The 20,919-nt window shown below is 44.8% G+C and overlaps 2 protein-coding genes and 1 non-coding gene across 3 annotated transcripts; all 3 read left to right on the forward strand.

The window, feature by feature from the left end:
* Positions 1-4,388: 4,388 nt before the first annotated feature.
* On the forward strand, positions 4,389-4,460 carry Trnaw-cca (transfer RNA tryptophan (anticodon CCA)). The gene has a single exon. It is a non-coding gene; the product is annotated as a tRNA-Trp (tRNA).
* Positions 4,461-8,406: 3,946 nt separating this feature from the next.
* LOC134206384 (uncharacterized) lies at positions 8,407-12,231 on the forward strand. Its single transcript, XM_062682086.1, has 3 exons — positions 8,407-8,567; positions 8,625-8,697; positions 8,754-12,231. The coding sequence occupies exon 3, from the start codon at positions 8,857-8,859 to the stop codon at positions 12,229-12,231; it is 3,375 nt and encodes a 1,124-aa protein (XP_062538070.1). The 5' UTR covers positions 8,407-8,567; positions 8,625-8,697; positions 8,754-8,856.
* Positions 12,232-12,242: 11 nt separating this feature from the next.
* Positions 12,243-15,068, forward strand: LOC134206385 (uncharacterized). Its single transcript, XM_062682087.1, has one exon. It carries the CDS (start codon positions 12,243-12,245, stop codon positions 15,066-15,068), a length of 2,826 nt encoding a protein of 941 aa, XP_062538071.1.
* Positions 15,069-20,919: the final 5,851 nt, after the last annotated feature.

Below are 20,919 nucleotides of genomic sequence, written 5' to 3' on the forward strand. Positions count from 1 at the left end.
ATTCGCAATACGGTAAGTGCGTAACTTCGTGATGTCGGAAAAGAATTTACCGTCGATTAGGACGTGGTCGATTTGGCACGAACCAAAATGGCACGAACTAAAGCACTAAAATGTCAGCTCCTTGTCCATTAGTACACCGAGATCTTCAACTTCAGTTTTACGCTGAAGTACTTCGCAAGACAGAGAGTAGCCAAATATAATCGGGCGCCGCATTCTGCAGAAAGTAATGGTGTTGCATTTTCCCAGAGCTCCAAACTATTTCGTTTGCTCCAGCTCTCAAAAGAGTCCAAGGTAGGCTTTCTGCTTGTAACGACCATGTACATTTTTACATCATCCGCATAAAACACTGGCATACAGCGAGGCAATACAAACGGTGCATCATTCATTAATAACGCGAAAAATCAATGGTCCTAAGCAATCTGATTACTTCGAACCAATTCGCACTTTCACACACCGGTCGGATAGATATGATTTAAACCAGCACACAAGTCCAGGCGACACTCCAAGTTTTCCAAGCTTGTGAAGGACACAGTGATTCACACAATCAAACGCTGACTTAAAGTCTGTATAATCCACGTCAAACTTGTTTACCTGCATCCATTGAGCGGATGCACAAAGACGAGAACTCGACAAGGTTAGTAGTCACTGACCGTTTTAGAAAGAACCCATGCTGAGAAGTAGAGATGTAAGCCTTGCAGGTATCAACGAGAGCTTTGTTCATGATTATTTCGAAAACTTTCGATCAGGCGCTTTACGATGTTACACCCCTGTAGTTCGCAATGTCACATCTGTTTCCCTTTTTGTAGAATGGAGATAGGAATGGATAGGATAGGAATAACTTCGCCAATGATACTAGTAAAGTAGCAGAACACTTTTTAAGCAGAGACGATGGAATGCCATCCGGTCCGGGTGTTGTGGAGTACTTTAGGAGTGCATGTAGTACTTGTTAGTCAGAAATTTCAAAAATTCCAAAATCGAAAGGATCCGGCAGAGTATCTCGGAGGGCTTCATCTACTTGAGATGGACCGAGTACTGAGCATTCGTAAAAGCCTTTTTGAAGTGATGGGCAAATAGTATGCACTTTTCAGATGCCGTGTCTGCAGATAAGTCACCATAATGCATGCTTGTAGGTAGCCCGCTTTCTTTGCGTTTAGTTTGAACAAAGGTAATGTGACCAGGAAGCGTCTACCCCAGAAGAAGAGCAAAATAATTTTGGTTTAGTCCGGATAGAATGGATTTTTATGGAGTCAACATGCTCTTGGATCATATTGAGATCAACTCTCCGGTCAGGTGGTAGATAGAGAACTCCAACACTAACGACACAGTATGTCAGCCTTCTTTTCACCTACAGTTGTTCCAGGCATCCACTAACTGAAGTCGGATCCGCACAGGAACGCAGAGCAGATGAAACAGCAATTAGTACACCTCCTCCTCTAGTTTTCTTACTGTTGATTGAGCGCATTCCGATAAGATCTGTACACCGTGAAAGAGTCGCCGACGAGTTTTGTAGATAGAATGCTATCATCGAGCCAGGTCTCGGTTAATACCATCACATCACATTTCGAGTCTGAAGCTCGCACAAAAATGAGTCGATCTTAGTACGGAGGTCCCTCACATTTTGGTAATAAACGCGCAACTCAGATTGCGAGACAGTAGACATAATGCTGCAAATAGGATGTCGGGAGCTGCTTGAACGCATAAAAGCATCAGCTCGAGTTGAACTTGTGAACGTAGGTGCCAAAATGGCCATGGTACTGGGTTGTGAAGCAGCAGGACAACTAAAAACAGGTAACTTATCAGGAGGTGACTAGTTCGCATTGAGATCGTACTTGCCTGAGAATGGCTGTTGGAAAGGCCCTTCACCTACCTCGAACACAGGGCCGGGAGCAGATAGGGACCTTCTTCAAGGCTGGAGGCAAGTGTGCGTCCCGAGGTCCGATGAAGAAGTGGGTGAGACATCGCTGCACATTGGCTGCAAGCATGAGGCTTTTCGGTAGATGATCTGAACGTATTGAGAGGGTACTTGTCTGAGAATGGCTGTTGGAAGGGCCCTTCACCTACCTCAAACACAGAGCCGGGACGGCTGATGAACGCAGGCTGGATTGGCTCATCTCTAACAAACCACCACCCCTGTTGTGTGCTAGTAATGGGACCCTTTAGCGTATTTTCATTTACAAATTAGTTTATTTAACTAAATTCCTGTTTCCCAGTCCATAACAATTATATGGAACTGCTGTCCTGAAATATGAAACAACATCGTCCGAAGAAAGTTGGCAGGAAATAGTCGATTCCAGCGTTTATTTTGGGGTTTTGTTCACAAATTACGTAACGCAAAAATCCAAGTTCCTGCCCCTCGTAGTATAAAAAGTAATTTTTTGTACACAACAGCCCCCCCTCTAAAAGGCGTTACTAAGAAAATTTTAGAGCCATTTTTTTCTCTAAGGATGACAAATTGTTGACTACATTTAAAAGTTCAAATCACGGTACATTTTAGTTCAAATCATGATCAGTTTTTACCTTGAATAAATGTTAAACTCTTTACTCTGCAAAAAATGTTTCTCAATTGTTCGATGATGTCAATAGATTCTAGGTAAAAATGACTTTCTTTTTATATATTGATTTCATTTCTGTGTAACGAACTGCGTCCTTTATGAGCTTTTTGAAATTGTGCAATTGACCTTTCCCGTCAAAAATTGTATCTCGTTTTATTGTCTCAGTCGACTCTTTGGCTAATTTAAGGTCAACTTTCCCATAGAACCCATCTTTGTTCAAGCCTCTAACTATTTTTAAAATTGAAAACAAAAACCGAAAAAGTGCTGCACATGTGAACCGGCCTAAAAAATTCACCCGATGTTCTATCAAAATTGGGCCAATCTTAAAAAACAGACCTTTTCGATTTTTGTTTTAAGGCGTCAAAAAATATGTCAATTGATGGGGAAAACGCGAATTTCGGACGATTTTAATTTTACATCTTAAACAATCTGAATTCATTTAAAAATAAACTTTAACACTTCCAGTATACTCAAATATGTCATTCATACTGCTTTAGGTTCATTTCCTGCCAATGAAATGGTAATTTCAACTGATTTCAAAATGGTACAAACTATGATACGCTTTTGCACTTTTCAAACCATGACTGGATAATCTAATTAGGTATTCTATCCAATTAATTAATAGACTCGTTGCATAATCAATCACTATAGAATCTATCACATTAAATTCGTCTTGTTTTCAAAAGATTCATCGATAAAAATTACGTTTCACGACTGTTTTTGTAAACATTTTAAAAGTTTAATTTAAATTATAATTATTTTGGGAATCGATCGGCATCCTGCCTGTTCTCTTATATGCTCATAGGAGCAGCGTTCTACTCGTTCGCATTCTACGTAGCTGCTGAGCTACTGCACCTATGGCAACCTGTTGCAGTATAGAGTTGGCAGCATATTGTTCAACGCTTCAAAGGCCCATCGAAGAACAAAGATGGTAGGCATCTCTCAACAACAAAAAAATCCCAAAATGAATAACGATATTCTGGGAAACCCTGCCCGTAAGCCCATGTCATCGAACCAACAATAAGTTACTCTTTTAATGAAACAAACCAACCACCATCAGCAAGTTCCATCGGAGGACCAAAAAACAAGCGGAAAATTGGTTCAACAAAACCCCTTCTCGCATAACAACCCTTTTTGGATTTTGTCCCGTGCTCGAGGGCTTAGAAACGAACGAGCGACCACACCGCACCGACAAAACAACCAATTTCGAGCGCTCGGTAAACAAATGAACATGCGGAGCATGGGCTCCGGTACACTGGATGGAAAACACGCAACCGAATCGCACAACCGCAGTTTGACAAAATATCGGTCGCACCGCGCCCGCTTCACCAATCAGAACAGAACCATCAGCATCAGAAGGACACGAGACACGACGGAGAACCTTTGCCGAAGAGGAAGCTAATTTGATAATGGGCACCGTGAGATGATGACAACGTGGACGCATTTTGATGGCATTTATTGGCACTGTTGCTGCTGCGGTAGGCCATCAGATATTGGCTTTTTTGTTTGTCGAACAAGTGCGCACCGTCCGGGCCAAGTCAATGGTGAACGAAATCAGCATCAGCGCGTGCTTGGAGTGGAGCCGATATCGACCAACAACGCTGAGCACGAGCAAACGATAATTTAATGAATTTGTTGTTGGTTGGTTCGAGGGGAAAAAAATACACAGAACGCAGTCAAGTGTGATCGAACGGGAGGTACTTAGGTATTTGATGGAGGCGGGACGCCTGTGCTTGAGCGCGATTAGATAGTGAGTCGCGGCAATTGAGCTTAATGTCAGCGCGCTACGATGCGGCACCGGAATAAGTTTGAAGAGCAAACCAACATTTCGCAACTGACTCCGTGGCGCAACGGTAGCGCGTCTGACTCCAGATCAGAAGGTTGCGTGTTCAAATCACGTCGGGGTCAAACTAAACTTTTTTTGCCCATATTTTAGAAGATGAAACCATTTTCATTCATCATTCAAACCGTTAAAAACATATTCGTTAGTCCCTGCCAGCTAGTCTTAATAAATGTTGCCACATTGTCAGGGGGCATACCGAAGCGGAACGCCCGGTCGGGGACAGGTTAATCCGTGTCTGTGATGTGATGGTGATTGGTGACAAGCAAGCTTAGATAGATCGCTGGTACAGTGCTAGTGCGAAGCGAGAATGGAAAGATGATGGAATTTGACAGGTGTAAGATATTTTTTCGTTTGCTGATCAAGAACCATCAGATGAAGGATGCAAATATGTACCAAACTGTTCAAAACTGTAACGAGAGCGAATTAAACAGGGCTAATTGAAATACATGCTATTTGAACATCGATTGGTTTGGATGTGGAACAAATTACTCGTGATGGAGGGAGATTTTTTCTATCGTGTCATGCTTAACTCTGGTCGAAAATCAATGATTATTTCTAGCCACAAGCCACTACTAAATTTAGCAAAAATAAAGTCTTTTCATTCTACTTCCTTCATGCTTCTAATACTTTCCAACGACAACTCGGCTTGCTTTTCAATTTCTTGTTCTATTAGTATTACCACAATTATTAAATTTCATATGAGACTTTTTTATGCTTATTTATTCATTGCATTACTTATGTGACAATCATAATGAATACACTGTGCCAGGGATTGAACAATATTTCCCACAGGAAAAAAAACTTACGCCTTGGCTTGCAAGTATAGATGTACGGGTGTACAGAATCAAATTTGTAAGATTTAAAACATAATTGTTTAATTCCTTATTATTAAATAATATTAAAATTTAACGCAATAGTGTAAATTGAATATTAGCAAACAGCATTTATCTGCCTACAGTAACTAATTCAAATTGCGTGAGGAGACTGATTTTGAATCTTAAACATGTATTACCCCAGAAGGATGTTAAAGGTTTAGGAAATTTTAAATAATTTATTGTGGAAATTTGTATGAAACTGACGTAGAAATTTGTGAGAATTGAAAATTTATTAAAGTTTGCCGTGAACTTTCAAAATCTCAGACGAATTTCCCGTGCAAGATCAGAAGAAATTTCTATGGCAAGGAACAAAGCGACGGGCAAGTGTAGCTCGAACCGTGTATTGTGGCGTCTAATTGTTGATTCAGTGTTATGCATCAACTGAGCTGCATCAACTCCTGGGGACGTCATTGCACCATTATAGACACTTTGCATTATTATTAGAATATCTACGACAATCCAAAATGTTCTCAAGTTAGGATCTTGATATATTATGAATAATCAACATGAAGATATGCGATGTCTCCACTATTCGAACTAGTTGGATCAGCTCCTAGGGACGTTATAATTGGTGTTACCATGTTCGATCGTACATCGCATCATCGTAGCGTGGTTCAGCCAAGGAGAGAAGTATGCGTTTAGTTGCCGTTCAATTGTGTGTTCCTTTTATTCCCCAGCAGTTCTGTTGCTTTATATAGGGTAAATCACTAACATGGACCCGATACCCAGCTCACTGCACAGAAAACTAAGGATTTATATTCTTTGGGAGCCGTAGGCTTTTGATTGATAATTTAAAAAAAGTCTGCTATTTATTCCGCACTGTACTCAATATCTTTCAACAATTTATTTCACTCCCAATTGATCCAATTATAGACCATACAAATGTAGATTCCGAATATTCACTCTTCGTTGCCAGAACGTAAACCCAAAGATGCAAGTCCATACCATCAGCGCCGTAGCGTGTGGTTGGCCAGGTTGGCCCCCGCCAAGGGCGCCAAAATTCAGAATTGCGCTATGAGAAATGATGGCAAATCTAATCAAGGTTTTTACGTGGTTGGATAAATACTACTTGAGTTTTCTTTGATTTTTTGTGAATTTCTTGGTGTTGTTAATGATTTTTATTGATACTGAAGGTCTTAATTAGACGGTTTATTTTGATTTATTCTCAAATTCATTGGTTTAAAGTGTTTCAGATTCAAGCTTTTAACAGACGATTCCCTCCCTGCATTTATAGTTAACGGTTTGACTAATTTCCGAATGGGCCTGTTTCTTCATCTGTCCGGGACCGTTGGTGTTGATGTGGTTTCGGAGATGCAACTTAAAACTAGCGAGTCTAATTTTGAACGAATTTAATACCGACCGATTTATTTAAACATGAAAAAAGCCTTTATTGTAGGACTGCGACACGATACACTTCGATGGTCAAACCTAACTGACTGCCTCTCGTATTGACTGCGATACGATGAGGTCAGTGGTGGTGAATATAAGTACCGATCTATTCCGATCGATAACTATGTATTTGTGTTAACGCTATCTACTTTCGTGTGATAAGAGATGGGGAGCTAATCATCTACGAGAAAGTGAGATGACAACTCTTAGCTTGTGGAATCTATCTAATGGTTGCCAGATGAATTGGCGATCGTCAATACGAACAGGGCCTTTTCTGCTCCACCGACTTTTTTATCATTTACCTGATGAAAAAGGAAGTAAAAAATAGAAAGGAACTGAAAATATAAATGCAAAGAAGAATGGAACAAGTTTCTGAGAAAGAAGCCCTTCAATACGCCAAAGGCGATACTCAGAGTAGACTGTAAAAACGCGTATAATGTTTGTTCGTGACTAAAAAATCTAAGTCATTTCAAAATAATAGATACTCGAAAGTAGTAATAGGGAATTTGAGAAAAAAATCTCTCACCAGGCACTTGTATGATGGTGAAAAATCAAGCAAAGCCGCTGAATATTCGATGATATTTTGAATTTTCTTTTTTCTTTTGAGTCTATATAATCTGGTAAAGCTGTAAACGAGGCACTTATCTAAAGACATGCTGAATACGAGAATCTACAACGAGGGATTTCAGAAATGATAACAACTGATCTACTTCAAAGTTGAAATTTATTGACCTAACCACGTCAACCAATGCCCCCAAACTACCGATATACCCACTCCAGAAATTGATATGTCTTGATCCGAATAGGTCCGGAGTTGAATTTTATTCAAAGTCCAGTAGTTCTTTCAAACCACCGACCAAGGTCTGTAGACCGTTCCGACAATTATAAATACACTTTGTTTATTGAATAATTTTCAAGTAATCTTCTGTATTATGGTTACATATGGCCTCGAATTTTATTTACTTTCATATAGCATCGAGCATTCGAGAATGTTTCGAATATTTGTCATGCTGTATGATTTTTTCCTTCACAATGTTTTGAGGATTTTGCACAACATGTTTTTCAGAGATTACTTAAAGTTTTCCTTAAATTTTTCTACCTGTTCCATTCTATCGGTTTTTTGCACTCATTTAACAAGCATTATGGATTTTAAAAAAATGAATAATTGCAATCAGACGAGAGTTAGAACAATTTTAAATTAATAGCGACTAACTTCAACATCATTAAAAATTATCTCGAGCTCTCGTTTGAACTAATGCAACCTGTTTTTTTATTTTTTGAAGCAATGTTGTCTGTGTCATTCTCATTAGGGTCCAGATCATTTCATTTATTCAGACTAAGACCGAAGTGGCCTGTGCGATATATAAGAGTCTTCTCCATTCGGCTCGGTCCATGGCTACACGTCGCCAACCACGCAGTCTACGGAGGGTCCACAAGTCATCTTCCACCTGATCGATCCACCTTGCCCGCTGCGCACCTCGCCTTCTTGTGTCCGTCGGATCGTTGTCGAGAACCATTTTCACCGGGTTACTGTCCGACATTCTGGCTTCGTGCCCGGCCCACCGCAGTCGTCCGTTCGCGGTGTGAACGATGGATGGTTCTCCCAACAGTTGATGCAACTCGTGGTTCATTCGCCTCCTCAACGTACCGTCCGCCATCTGCACCCCACCATAGATGGTACGCAGCACTTTCTGTTGCTGCCAACACTGCCCGCGGTGTCACCACGGCCGAACATCCGAGACAGCTCGATCGAGCGAAGTGACAGATGTGTCAAACGATCGACAGAGCAAAACATAACGTGAAGTTTGTTGTCATTTCGCGGTGGGAAAAAGATAATTAGTTTAACAGTTAAACAATCACGAGCAAACACAAATTGAATTATTCTAGTTATCACAGATCAGTATCACAGTAAGTTTTGAGTAAAGCTTTCAAAGTGTAAATATAACCTAAAATCTACTATCACAGAAACGATTACCTAAACCTATAAGAGAATTGCGTTGAAATTGATCCTAAGTACGTGTCGGAAATACCGAAATTTGTAAGTAAAATTAAGAAAATTTGTATGTACTGAACTAAAAATAAATAATATTACAGCTAAAAGCTGATTCGCACCAAAATTGGAGTTTGCGAGCTGCTTTATACGATTTCGAAAGACACCCCCATTGTTCAAGGAACAAAACTTTTAGAAATTTCGACTATGTCGAAAACGGATCAGACGGTCAACGCTTCCAACGCTTCCCCGGGTGACAGGGAGCAAGATCAAACCAAGAGTTGTGTTTGCTGCGAGGAATCGGAATCGTTTGATAATTGTGTGCAGTGCGATGAATGCCACGGCTGGTGGCATTATACTTGCGCGGAGGAGACGGCTTCGGTGAAAGACCGATCTTTCGTTTGTGCCCACTGTGTACCATTGAGTGTTTGCTCCCAAACAACTACCTCCAGCGTTAGGGCGGCCCGTTTGGCCCTGAAGAAACAACAATTGGAAGAGCAGCAAGCGATGGAGCAACGTCATCTCACCGAAAAATACAAGCTTCTAGAAGAGGAGCTAAAGGAGGCGGAAGAAACGGGCAGCAACCGAAGCAGGATTAGTCTCGGGATTAGCAAGAAGTCGAGCCTGGAAAAAGTCAAGCAGTGGCAGCAGAAATGCGCTGATCAGTCTGAGGGCGCGCGTGGGTATACACTGGCAAAACAATCGGCAGACCCCGTAGCAGTTCCCCAAATTGTGCAGATTGGACCACACGATGAGAAAAAGGCCGATGGATCGGAAACCGACGCAGTTCTAGCGAAGCAGCAATCGAAGGTTGTTGCCAACGAGCCGACTTTCGGCGCGCAAGCAGCAGTGCAACAACAACCGAATATTATCGTTACGGACGGACGTCAAGAATGCAGTTTCGGCAGCCCGCCGTGGAATTCGACGGCCAGACCGTTCAGCCGTCGGGACGCAAACGTCGTTCAGCGGAATCAGCAGCAGAAATCCGGCGCGATTCCGAAAACGACTGCGAAACTGCAAGAGGTAGCATTACAACCAGGTAAACCCGACCCCAAAGTGTCCCCCGTAGCACCTGAAGGTAAGCCACTTCATAATCCAATAAATAATACACCCGCACATCCATTGTATGAAAACTCCCTCCAACACATTGTCAAACAATTTGGATCGTTGGCACCATCTGCCACAGTTTCCTCCTTTGACGCAAGTATGCACCCGCTTGCGACAAATATTCTTCCGTCGTTTGGAACGAGTGTTGGCATTCCGCCACCGGCAAATCCGATTCTATCCTCCGGATTAGCTCCCCCACCTGCGGGACTGCCGAATATTAGCCATCCACCAACGGCAAATCCGATCTCTTTCGGATTAGTTCCCCCACATTTGAGACTGCCGAATGTTGGCCCTCCGCCACAAGCAAATCCGGTTCTATCCATTGGATCAGTTTCCGCTCCACTGGGATTGTCATTAGTCAATCAGTTCACACCCTCCCCCTCGCAGTTAGCCGCGCGTCAAGTGATGTCACGTGATCTACCAACGTTTTCTGGCGACCCCGCAGATTGGCCCATATTCATCAGCAGCTTCATGAATAGTTCGCTGGCATGCGGCTACAACAGCGCGGAAAATCTCGCGCGACTCCAACGCTGTTTGAAAGGGGGCGCGTACGAGTCCGTCAAAAGTCGGTTGCTACTTCCCGAATCAGTGCCTCAAGTGATCGATACTCTTCGTTTGCTGTATGGACGACCGGAATTGTTAATTAGTGCTCTGCTACAAAAGGTGCGCAGTGTTCCAGCGCCGAAAGCGGAAAAATTGGAAACCATCATCGACTTCGGTATGGCAGTGCGCAGTCTTTGCGATCACCTGGAGGCAGCTGGTCAACAAGAACACCTTTGCAACCCAACGTTGCTGATGGAGCTGGTGGAGAAACTGCCTGCTCACACCAAGATGCAGTGGGCGGATCATATTCAACGACATGCAGTAGTCAATCTCAAGGTTTTTGGTGATTTCATGCTCGGAGTAGTTACATCTATCAGCCGAGTTACCATGTACGTCGGCGGTGGTAACAGTCAACAAAAGTCGAAACATAAGGGAGCAGTGAACGCTCACACCAGTGAAGCCGAAACAGTTCGTGAAACGGTGCGGGAAAAAGAGCGAACGTGTGTTTGCTGCAAGAAGCCGGGGCATCGTCTCTCCGAGTGTACGGCGTTTAAGTCGTATACAGTAGACAATCGATGGAAGTTTACGCAAAATAATGGACTCTGTCGGAGTTGTCTCAACGCACACGGAAGGAGGAGTTGCAGAAACGCAACGCAGTGTGTGTACGAAGGATGCCAATTTCGCCACCATCCTCTACTGCATTCTAATCGCCATAATAACAACGGAAGGTCTACACCAGGGATGGTAACAGTACAGAATCATACACACCGGCAATTCAAGCAAATCCTGCTGTTCCGCATCATTCCAGTTATCATCTCCGGGCCGCGAGCTACCATAGAAACTTTTGCCTTTCTGGACGACGGCTCGGACCTATCGCTCATCGAAAGCGACCTCATTGAGCAACTGGGTATCGAAGGCTGGAAGAATCCTCTGTGCCTGAAATGGACTGGGAACGTTACTAGGGTGGAGTCAGAGTCGAAGCAAGTTCGAATCATGATCAGTGGAACGGGTGGTCAGCAGCAATTCGCCCTCAATGACGTTCGTACCGTGAAAGCGCTGACATTGCCGGAACAGAGCCTCGACTATGGAGAAATATCACAACGTTACCGTTATCTTCAGGGTTTGCCGATCGTTGGATACGAAAAGGCCGTCCCGCGTTTATTGATAGGTGTCAACAACGCGAGACTCACAGTTCCACTTCAAATTAGAGAAGGCGGGCAGAGCGAGCCGATCGCCGTGAAAACGAGATTGGGATGGTGTTTATTTGGAGGCCGCGGTAAGGAAACGCCACACTCGCTAAACTTCCATACATGCGAATGTTCCAGCGACCAAGATCTGCACAATGCCGTGAAGGATTATTTCGCAATGGAGAATATTGGTGTGACATCGTCCGTTGTGCTAGAATCCGAGGAAGATAAGCGTGCAAAAACAATCATGGAGCAGACGACAGCTCGTGTTGGTGAGCAGTTTGAAACTGGTCTACTGTGGAAGTACAACGACATAGAGTTTCCGGACAACTATAGCATGGCAGTTAAGCGGTTCGAATGTTTAGAACGCAGGATGTCTCGAGAGCCCGAGTTAGCGGCTAACCTGAAGAATCAGATAGCCGAATACCAACTAAAAGGCTATGCCCATATAGCGACAAAGGAAGAGTTAGCACAAGCAGACCCGAAGCGAGTTTGGTATCTGCCATTGGGCGTAGTGACAAATCCGCGCAAACCTGGGAAAGTCCGACTAATATGGGACGCTGCCGCGAAAGTGGATGGAATATCTTTAAACTCTATGCTGCTCAAAGGCCCGGACCAGCTGACATCGCTTCCTGCAGTTTTGTCACGTTTTCGGCAGTTCAAGGTAGCAGTTTCAGCAGATATAAAGGACCAGATCGTCACTCACAGCGCTTCTTGTTCCGAAGCAACCCGTCAGATCCCTTAGGGATCTACATAATGGATGTGGCAACCTTCGGATCCACGTGCTCGCCGGCTTCAGCGCAGTACATTAAGAATAAAAATGCCGCGGAATTCACCCACCTGTTTCCACGAGCTGTTGAAGCTATTATGGAAAACCACTACGTCGACGACTATCTCGACAGCTTCGAGAGTGAAGAAGAGGCAGTACGGGTGTCAGTTGAGGTCCGATCGATTCACCAGAAAGGGGGATTCCAACTCAGGAACTGGCTGTCAAACAGTACTGCCGTTGTACGTGGAATGGACGAAGATGATCCGAAGGCGAGCAAGAGCCTTTGTCTGAGCGTTGTGGAAAGTAGTGACCGAGTGTTGGGAATGCTGTGGCAGACCGCTGAAGATGAGCTTTGGTTTCCAATGAAGGTGAAGGATGAAATTCAGTTGGTGATAGACAGCGGCGAGCGGCCAACAAAACGTCAGATGCTGAAATGCTTAATGGGGATATTCGATCCGCTTGGCCTTCTGTGCGTATTCCTCGTCCACGGGAAGATTCTCCTTCAGGACGTCTGGCGAGCTAACGTGGAGTGGGACGAAAAGGTTCCAGGAGAGATATCCGATCGTTGGACCAAATGGACCGAACTGTTCCCTAAAATCGGACGACTGCGTATCCCACGGTGCTACTTTCGAGAAGCAACCACACAGATGTATGAAGGACTTCAACTGCACGTCTTTGTCGACGCTAGTGAAGCAGCTTATTCCGCCGTCGCATATTTCAGGGTGGTGGACCCTACAGGGAACGCAGAATGCACAATCGTTGCAGCAAAATCGAAAGTCGCACCATTACAGTATCTTTCTGTGCCTCGCCTGGAGTTACAGGCGGCAGTACTTGGCAGCCGTTTGATGTCATCCGTGCGAAAGAATCACAGCGTCAAGGTAACACGGAGATTTCTGTGGAGTGATTCCCAAACAGTGTTGGGCTGGTTAAGGGCGGATCACCGACGCTATCAACAGTATGTAGCGTGCCGTGTCGGAGAGCTACTGACAACGACTGACGTAGCAGAATGGCAATGGGTACCTACCAAGGTGAATCCAGCTGATGCCGCTACGAAGTGGGGAAAGAATCCGTGCCCTGCAATAACGGATAACTGGTTCAAAGGACCGGAATTTCTCCGATTTCCTGAGGAGAACTGGCCGAAGCAAACGAAATCCTTGAAACTGCCTGAAGACGAACTGCGACCCTGCTTTGTGATCCAAGGAGTGATGGTCCCAATCAGTGTAGTAGACATTGAGCGCTTCTCGAAATGGCGGCGACTACTAGGAACAGTGGCGTATGTGCATCGCTTTGTAGACAACTGCAGGCGCAGACTGCAAGGAGAAACACTGCAGTTGCAGAACCTAGGCCAAGAAGAACTCAAGAAAGCAAAGAACACCTTAATGCGGATTGTGCAGTGGGAAGAGTTTCCAGATGAGATGGCATTATTTTCAACCGGAAAGACAGAGATACCGAAAACCAGCAGCTTGTACCAGTTGACACCGATGGTCGATGAGTGGGGAGTGCTACGTATTAACGGAAGGATTGGCGCCGCACCATTCACATCATTCGATTCAAAATATCCGGTGATTCTCCCAAGAAAACATCTGGTTACACTACTCATAGTGGATGATTTCCATCGATCCTATCGCCATGGAAATTCTGAAACGGTAGTGAATGAAGTCCGCCAGTTCTACAACATTCCCAGATTGAGAACGGTGGTGAAGCAAATCGCGGCTAGATGTCAGTGGTGCAAGATAACGAAAGCAGTCCCGAAGATTCCACAGATGGCACCGCTGCCTGTAGCTCGTCTGTCTGCATTTACACGAGCATTCACATATACTGGGATTGATTTCTTTGGACCGTTACTGGTGAAAGTGGGGAGAAGTGCTGTTAAACGCTGGATCTGCCTGTTCACTTGTCTTACTACCCGAGCGGTTCACGTCGAAGTGGCCCACAGTTTGTCCACACCATCGTGCGTGAAATGTATCCGTCGTTTTGTCTGCCGCCGAGGAGCGCCGACGGAGATCTACACAGATAACGGCACCAACTTCCAAGGCGCCGAACGTCAATTACGCGAGCAGTTGAAGGAGATGCAAGGAGAATTGGCAGCGACGTTCACCAATACAGATACCAAATGGTTATTCATCCCGCCCGGAGCACCCCACATGGGCGGTGCGTGGGAAAGGATGGTACGGTCAGTAAAGTCAGCAATGATGGCCGCTTACAATAGTGACAGAAAGTTGGACGACGAAGGTTTACAGTCGTTGGTCATTGAAGCCGAGAGCATTGTCAATAGTCGCCCGCTCACCTACTTGCCTCTAGATTCCGCCGAAGCAGAAGCCCTCACGCCGAATCACTTTCTTCTAGGAAGTTCTTCGGGTGTTCGTCAGCCTGTAGTACCCTTCAGTGACCCTGCTGGTGCAGTGAAGAACTCATGGAGCCTGATACAGCATCAACTGGACGTCTTCTGGAAGCGTTGGATTCGGGAATACCTCCCGATGCTGACAAAGCGGGTCAAATGGTTCGGAGAAGTAGCACCTGTAGCTGTAGGAGATCTGGTCCTCATCGTGGACGACACTCACAGGAACGGTTGGATGAGAGGAAAGGTCAAGGAAGTCGTGACAGCGAAGGATGGGAGAGTTCGACAAGCTGTAGTACAGACTGCGAGGGGGATATTGCGGAGACCAGTAGCGAAGTTGGCCGTGTTGGAGGTTGAGTCGGGTTGTAAAACTGGGACCGGTGGCCAGTGTTACGGGGGGGAGGATGTTGCTGCCAACACTGCCCGCGGTGTTACCACGGCCGAACATCCGAGACAGCTCGATCGAGCGAAGTGACAGATGTGTCAAACGATCGACAGAGCAAAACATAACGTGAAGTTTGTTGTCATTTCGCGGTGGGAAAAAGATAATTAGTTTAACAGTTAAACAATCACGAGCAAACACAAATTGAATTATTCTAGTTATCACAGATCAGTATCACAGTAAGTTTTGAGTAAAGCTTTCAAAGTGTAAATATAACCTAAAATCTACTATCACAGAAACGATTACCTAAACCTACAAGAGAATTGCGTTGAAATTAATCCTAAGAACGTGTCGGAAATACTGAAATTTGTAAGTAAAATTAAGAAAATTTGTATGTACTGAACTGAAAATAATATTACAGCTAAAAGCTGATTCGCACCAAAATTGGAGTTTGCGAGCTGCTTTATACGATTTCGAAAGACACCCCCATTGTTCAAGGAACACTTTCCTTTCGAAAACTCCAAGTGCGTGTTGGTCCTCCACGAGCATCGTCCAGGTCTCGTGTCCGTAGAGGACTACCGGTCTAATGAGCGTTTTGTAGATTGTCAGTTTGGTACGGCGGCGAACTCTATTCGACAGGAGCGTCTTGCGGAGTCCAAAGTATGTTCGATTTCCAGCCACTATGCGTCTCCGAATTTCTCTGCTGGTATCATTTTCGGCAGTCACCAGTGAGCCCAAGTACACAAATTTTTCTACCACCTCGATTTCGTCACCACCGATGCAAACTCGCGGTGGGTGGCTCACATTGTCTTCTCTTGAACCTCTTCCTATCATGTACTTCGTCTTCGACGTGTTGATGACTAGTCCGATCCGCTTGGCTTCCCTCTTCAGTCTGATGTAGGCTTCCTCCATCTTCTCAAAGTTACGTGCCATAATATCTATGACGTCAGCTCTTCGTATTACCCCTCCCAAAGCGATGTTGAATAGCAGACACGAAAGACCATCACCTTGCCGTAACCCTCTGCGGGTTTCGGAGGGACTCGAAAATGCCCCTGAAACTCGAACTACGCACATCACCCGATCCATCGTCGCTTTGATCAACCATGTCAGTTTATCCGGAAATCCGTTTTCGTGCATTAGCTGCCATAGCTGGTCCCGATCGATTGTATCATATGCGGCTTTGAAGTCGATGAATAGATGATGTGTGGGCACGTTGTATTCGCGGCATTTCTGCAGTATGGCGCAGTGGCGAATGGCGAACACCTGGTCCGTGGTGGAGCGTTCGCCCATAAAACCCGCCTGGTACTGCCCCACGAACTCCCTTGCAATTGGTGCTAGTCAACGGCATAAAATTTGGGAGAGTACCTTGTAGGCGGCGTTCAGCAATGTGATTGCGCGGTAGTTGCTACAATCCAGCTTATCGCCCTTTTTGTAAATGGGACACACGACACCTTCCATCCAATCCTGCGGCAAAACTTCCTCCTCCAAAATCTTGGTAATGACCCAGTGCAGCACTCTAGCCAGTGCATCACCACCGAGTTTCAATAGCTCTCCTGGTAGTTGGTCAACCCCAGGGGCTTTGTTGTTCTTCAGCCGGTCAATCTCCTCCTGGATTTCCTGGAGATCCGGAGCCGGTAGAATTATGTCCTGCGCGCGTTCCCACAGGTCCATCACCATACCGCCATCTTCGTCTGCCACATCGCCATTCAGGTGCTCTTCGTAGTGTTGCCGCCACCTTTGGATCACCTCACGCTCGTTCGTAAGAAGGTTCCCGTTTATGTCCTTACACATATCAGGCTGTGGCACGTAGCCCTTACGTGAACGGTTCAACTTCTCATAGAACTTTCCTGTGTTATTAGCGCGGTACAGTTGCTCCGTCTCTTCACGGTCTCGATCTTCCTGCTGACGCTTTTTCCTCCGGAAAATCGAGTTTTGTCTGTTCCGCGCCTGTTTATATCGTGCCTCGTTCGCCCTCGTGCGGTGTTGCAGCAATCTCGCCCATGCTGCATTCTTCTCTTCTACTAACTGCTCACATTCGCCGTCATACCAGTCGTTTCTCTGATCCGGGGGCACCGTGCCAAGTGCAGCGGTTGCGGTGCTACCAATGGCGGATCGAATATCTCTCCAGCCATCTTCAAGAGACGCTGCGCCTAGCTGCTCTTCCGTTGGAAGTGCCACTTCCTGCTGCTGCGCGTATTCTTGGGCTAGTCTACCGTCTTGTAGCCGCCCAATGTTAAGCCGCGGCGTCCGACTTCGACGCGTGTTGTACACCGTCGAGAGTTTTGAGCGCAGGCATACTGCAACGAGGTAGTGGTCGGATTCAATATTCGCACTGCAGTAAGTGCGGACGTTCGTGATGTCGGAGAAGAATTTACCGTCGATTAGAACATGACTGATTTGGTTTTCCGTTTCTTGGTTAGGTGATCTCCAGGTGGCCTTGTGGATATTTTTACGGGGAAAGGAGGTGCTTCGGACTACCATTCCACGGGAGGCTGCGAAGTTTATGCATCGTTGGCCGTTGTCATTCGATACGGTGTGTAAACTATCCGGTCCGATGACCGGTCTATACATTTCCTCCCTTCCTACCTGTGCGTTCATGTCACCGATGACGATTTTTACGTTCCGCAGTGGGCATCCATCGTATGTCTGCTCCAGCTGTGCGTGGAACGCTTCTTTCTCGTCGTCGGGTCTCCCTTCGTGTGGGCAGTGCACGTTGATGATGCTATAGTTGAAGAAACGGCCTTTAATCCTCAGCTTGCACATCCTTGCGTTGATTGGCTGCCACCCAATCACGCGTTTGCGCATCTTACCCAGCACTATGAAGCCGGTTCCCAGCTCGTTGGTGGTGCCACAGCTTTGGTAGAAGGTAGCCGCCCGATGCCCGCTTTTCCACACTTTCTGTCCTGTCCAGCAAATCTCCTGCAGCGCCACGACGTCGAAGTTGCGGGGATGTAATTCATCGTAGATCACCCTGTCGCAACCTGCGAAACCTAGCGACTTGCAGTTCCATGTTCCAAGCTTCCAATCGTGATCCTTTATTCGTCGCCTAGGTCTTTGGCGATTATATCGAGTCGCATTATCTCTTATATTGTTCGTAATTATTGGTTTTCCAGGCGGCTTATTGGGGCTGCGCAAACCTCCTGTCTCGCCGGAGGGCCATCGTGTCAGGGCTGTTTAGCGGTTTAGCGCTTTGAGCGGCACACGGTCGCTTTGGCGGAGCTCGTGTTGTTTTTTTATCCAACTGTCAATTAGGCTATCCATGAGCAGAGACGATGGTATTATATAGAGACACGCGGAGAGAATAAAAGCAATTCTGGCTTCACGGCCAGCAGACAAAAAAATCTTTGCGATCGGCAAAATAAAAAATTGTGAGAGCTTGAAGTGACTCTCAGTGTGAGCAGTTATTTCATTTGCTCCAACTACATATTTTGTGTTCTTTAGCACCATTTCCTTATATTCAACAATAAATATGATTAAATACCATATATAAATTTGCTATGAGAACTCTGAAAATAGCTTCATTAACAGAACTTTTCAAACTTTTTCATAATTTCTATAATGTTGATTACAATACCTATCTTGCATTTAGTATCGATTGGTAATGTTTGTTTACTTTGCTCGTTTGGTACCGCGTTTGACGGTTCGTTTTGGTACTTTCGGCTTCACTGTTTGCGGGTCTCTATCTATAAACAACGTCTCTGTCCATGAGGACATTCAGCGATGGGACTGACAATCGAAATCAAAACAAAGAAAATCACTTCTGGTGTAAACCGTGCTTAACATTTTCCTTTGAATTGTTCTGTCAGTCCGGTCAGAATCTGTCAAAAAATCAAGGTAAACAAAAATCGTCAGCTGATCGCAGCTGTCTTATGGATTGCCTTATCGTTCGTTTGATTGCAGCGTCCCACTGTAGATCGATTTAAATGGCTTGGCTTATGGCTTGGCTTATGGCTTGCTTCAGAACTCATAAAAACGTTGTATTTTGACCATTTTTCAACTTTCCCCATCTAATTTGCAAACTCTTTGTGTGTATTATATTAACACAATCGGTCCCAAGCCGAATCGATTACTGAGGAAATCTTGCAAGTCAGGACTTCCAAACCGAATATTATTCCGAAATTTTATTAATCAAACTAATTGATGCGTTGTTTAGCGCATCTTTAGGCAAATCCAGCGCACTACTTCTGAAGTTGGGAAAGTTGCATGTATCTAGAGAAAAATCCAACTTCGGTATAATAAGCGTTCTAAATTTGTTCCGGATAGACAATATTGTTCATTCTTCAATATATGTAGTTCGTACGAGGGCTGCTACACATCTAGATTGACGATTCAGTAATCATCAAGATTAAGGAGATCAGTGTATTTTCACAAGATTTCTCACGCTATTTTTTCGAAAAGATGCGGAGATTTGCGGAGATTGATGGGACGATGCAGAGCGATGCAAAACCTTTGCATTCTTGTTCAGGGATTTCCGGAGGAATCGTTGGTGAATGGCCGAAAGAATCGTTCTTGAGCCACAAAAAGAATCGCTTCCGGATTGCCGGAGGAATCGTTCGAAAACTGTCGTAGGAATTGTTCCCAGATTGCCAGACAAATCGTTGACAGATTGTTAGAGAAATTATTACTGTAGGAATTGTTCCAGGATTGCCAAAGGAATTTTCCCGGATTGTCGGAGGAATCTTTCCAGAATTGCAAGCGAATAGCCGGAGACTCACGAAAATATCGTTGCCATATAAATTGTTTATGGATCGCCGGAGTAATCGTTCCCGGATTGCCTGAGGAGCTTTTCGTGAATTGCAGTAGGAATCGTTCGCGGGTTGCGCGAGGAATCGTTTCCGGATTACCAGAGGATTAGTTGTCGAATTTGTTGAGGTAAACAATGTTTGTTTCTCGTAGAAACTGGCTATCTGGCAACATTGTACCCAAAAGTTGTCGGTTCGCAGATTGACCACATGGATAATAAGTGTGAATGTGTGTGTTTTTGATGACAAGAATGAACTGAAGATGTAAATAAATAAACATATTTTTATTATGCCACCATGACTCGTACTGTGTAGTCGATTTTTATTTCGTTGTCCCCGTGAAAGTTCCCGTGTTGTGTTTTTCATTCTCCCGCGGCCGGTTCCGTTTGTGTTTACCCGTTGCGCTGTGTCCACCTCTGCCCAACAGAATTGCCGGAGGTGTCGTTCCCGGATTGCAAGAGGAGTTCGTATATTGCCGAATGAATCGTTCCCGATTTGCTGGAGATATCGTTCGCATATTTCCGGAAAAAACCTTCGCAGATTGCCGGAGGAGTCGTTCACTAGTTGCCGGAGACATCATTTTAAAATTTCTGGAGCAATCTTCCTCGGATTTCTGGAGGAATTGTTCTCGTATTTCCGGAGGACTGGTTCTCGTTTTGTCCGAGGAATCGTTCCCGTATTGTTGACGGAATTGTGCCTGGATTGCCGAAGGAATCGTGCGCTGATTGGGGGAGAAATAGTTCCCAGATTGCTGTAGGAATTGTTTCAGGATTGCCGGAGTTTTTCCGGTAAGTCAGGAACGATTCTTCAAGCATTCTGGGAAGAGTTATTCCAAAAATCTATGAAAGATTTCTCCGGAAATTTGCGAACGATTTCACCACAATCCTGGAAAAGTTCCTCCGGCAATATGGAAACCATTCGTCCGGCGAATGATTCCTCCGACAATTTGGGAAAGATTCCTCTGGCAATCTGCGAACGATTCTTCTGGAAGTTAATGAACGATACCTCCGGCAATTTGAGAATGAATCCTCCGGTAATTCGGGAGCGATTTTCCGACAATGATGTACTGACTGTTTACATCGATGAAAATCATTTCCAGTTGGCAGTTCCAGTTATATCCTAAATTATAGCACTGTTTTTATTACTAATGTTTCTCTTGCATTTTATTAATAAACGGCTACTCAGCCTGTAATTAGTAAAAC

This window comes from Armigeres subalbatus, chromosome 1, assembly GCF_024139115.2.
Source record: "Armigeres subalbatus isolate Guangzhou_Male chromosome 1, GZ_Asu_2, whole genome shotgun sequence".
Classification (NCBI taxonomy): Eukaryota; Metazoa; Arthropoda; class Insecta; order Diptera; family Culicidae; genus Armigeres; species Armigeres subalbatus.